This window comes from Morone saxatilis, unplaced genomic scaffold (genome assembly GCF_004916995.1).
Source record: "Morone saxatilis isolate NCDOM2014 unplaced genomic scaffold, NCSU_SB_2.0 Contig9, whole genome shotgun sequence".
NCBI lineage: Eukaryota > Metazoa > Chordata > Actinopteri > Moronidae > Morone > Morone saxatilis.
The window spans coordinates 17,288,345-17,289,946 of record NW_023340268.1 but is presented as its reverse complement, the minus strand read 5'-3'; the positions used below and the strand labels follow the sequence as shown (position 1 = coordinate 17,289,946).

Sequence of the window (1,602 nt, the reverse complement as noted above, 5' to 3'; positions counted from 1 at the left end):
GTGTGTGTGTGTAAGAGAGAGAGGTGAGGGGGTTAGGTGGACAAGATTCCCTGTACCATCCTGGCTTATCCCACTGGGCTTATCCCAGATCAGCAGGTGACCCACCACAGATAACTCCTGGAGTGGGACACTCAGTGCTGTGTGGGTGTTTGAACTCCTGCTGGGTTGGTTTTAACCCTCATGTCCTCTGACACACAAACACACAAACACACACACACACACACACACACACACGTACAGTGCGTAACAGGTGCATCTGTTACGAAGCGTTTTTTACGAAAGATCACATAACCATATATCCAACCATGATAGAATGTCTATATGATACAGTTTCACTTCTTTAATGGGGTTTGCATGAATCACTAGACAATAAAATAAAGAAAAATGCTAAAATAAAAAGTAAAAAAAAATATATATATATATATAAAAACGTAAAAAGGCATCCAACCTGGAAAATTTATTTACATTTTTACAAATGGTAATCTTCAGCAATGGATTAATTGAGCTGCTCAGGTGTTTTCTTTGGTGTTACCTTGATGCAAAACTGGTAGTCTGTGGGAGCGTTGTGTTTTCTGCCTGTGATGATGGTGAAGATGTTACTGTCCTCCAGATCTGACAGCAGTTGCAGGTGTCTGGGCTCCTGTTAAGTTGTGGGGAGGCAGAGGGAAAAGAGACGTCAGCATAAAGAAAAGAATTATAGACTGCTTTAAACTGTTTAACTTGTTTTAAAATTTATTTTGCTTTCCTTTTTTAAATTTAAGTTTTATTTAGTAAAAAATAAGAAGTTAACGTTTTATTGGATGACAAAATAAAACCATAATGTTGGAACCGCAAATAAGAGAAAGAAAAATTGAAAATCAACAGTAAAATAGCAACTCATATTTTACACAAAACACTGTCAACTGAAAAGTGAAACCATCACCACTACATTTGGTCTCCTTCTGATCAATTTCAGAATCAAAACAGCAATAATTTATCACCTTGGATGTTCCTTTAGTTGAGTAGTAGAGCCCCGAGCGGCGCAGGAACATGTAGAGTTTCTTCCAGGACTTGCGTCCAGGCTCTTTCAAGTACAGATAGCCCTGGATCTCTGGACAGCTGCTGGAGTTCAGAAAGTTCTACAAAAACACACAAACAGCATCTATCAGGAACACTGCTGCAAATGTTTCTGCTTCCAACATCCTACAAATTATGTTCATAGATATTGCGAAATCCATTTAAAAAAACGAGCAGGCATCACAGTAACAACGCTGGGTGAATGTAATTAGCAGATTTCAGGAAGTGTGTGCATGCATGCATATTTTTGGACTACCAGATGTCCTCAGAAAGGATAGGGGATAGGGGAAGCATTTTCTTGCTGTCACTCTTTGTTGAAGGTGGCTACTTTAGATTTAGGGTTAAGGATGGAATGGGTGTTTAAGTTAAGGTTTAGGGAATGAATCCTTTACATGTGTGATAGTCAATATGTTATGTGTCTCTTCACTGAGTCACCTCACCTGCAAGAGCTGTGACTGAGGGATTGAGCCATCAGACTCCTGACACCAAGCCACCATCTGCTCTGGAAAAAAGTTCTGGATGGAAAAACACAGCGAGAGAGAGAGA

General features: G+C 39.6%; 1 protein-coding gene across 1 annotated transcript in view; it reads right to left on the bottom strand.

Annotated features, from left to right (window-relative positions):
• The window catches only part of LOC118342503 (growth factor receptor-bound protein 10-like), a gene marked incomplete at its 3' end in the record, with an annotated part of 38,525 nt that overhangs the window by 8,691 nt on the left and 28,232 nt on the right, over positions 1-1,602 (bottom strand). The window contains 3 exon segments of the mRNA XM_035681066.1: positions 533-640; positions 981-1,118; positions 1,497-1,571. Coding sequence (XP_035536959.1) covers positions 533-640; positions 981-1,118; positions 1,497-1,571 — 321 coding nt within the window.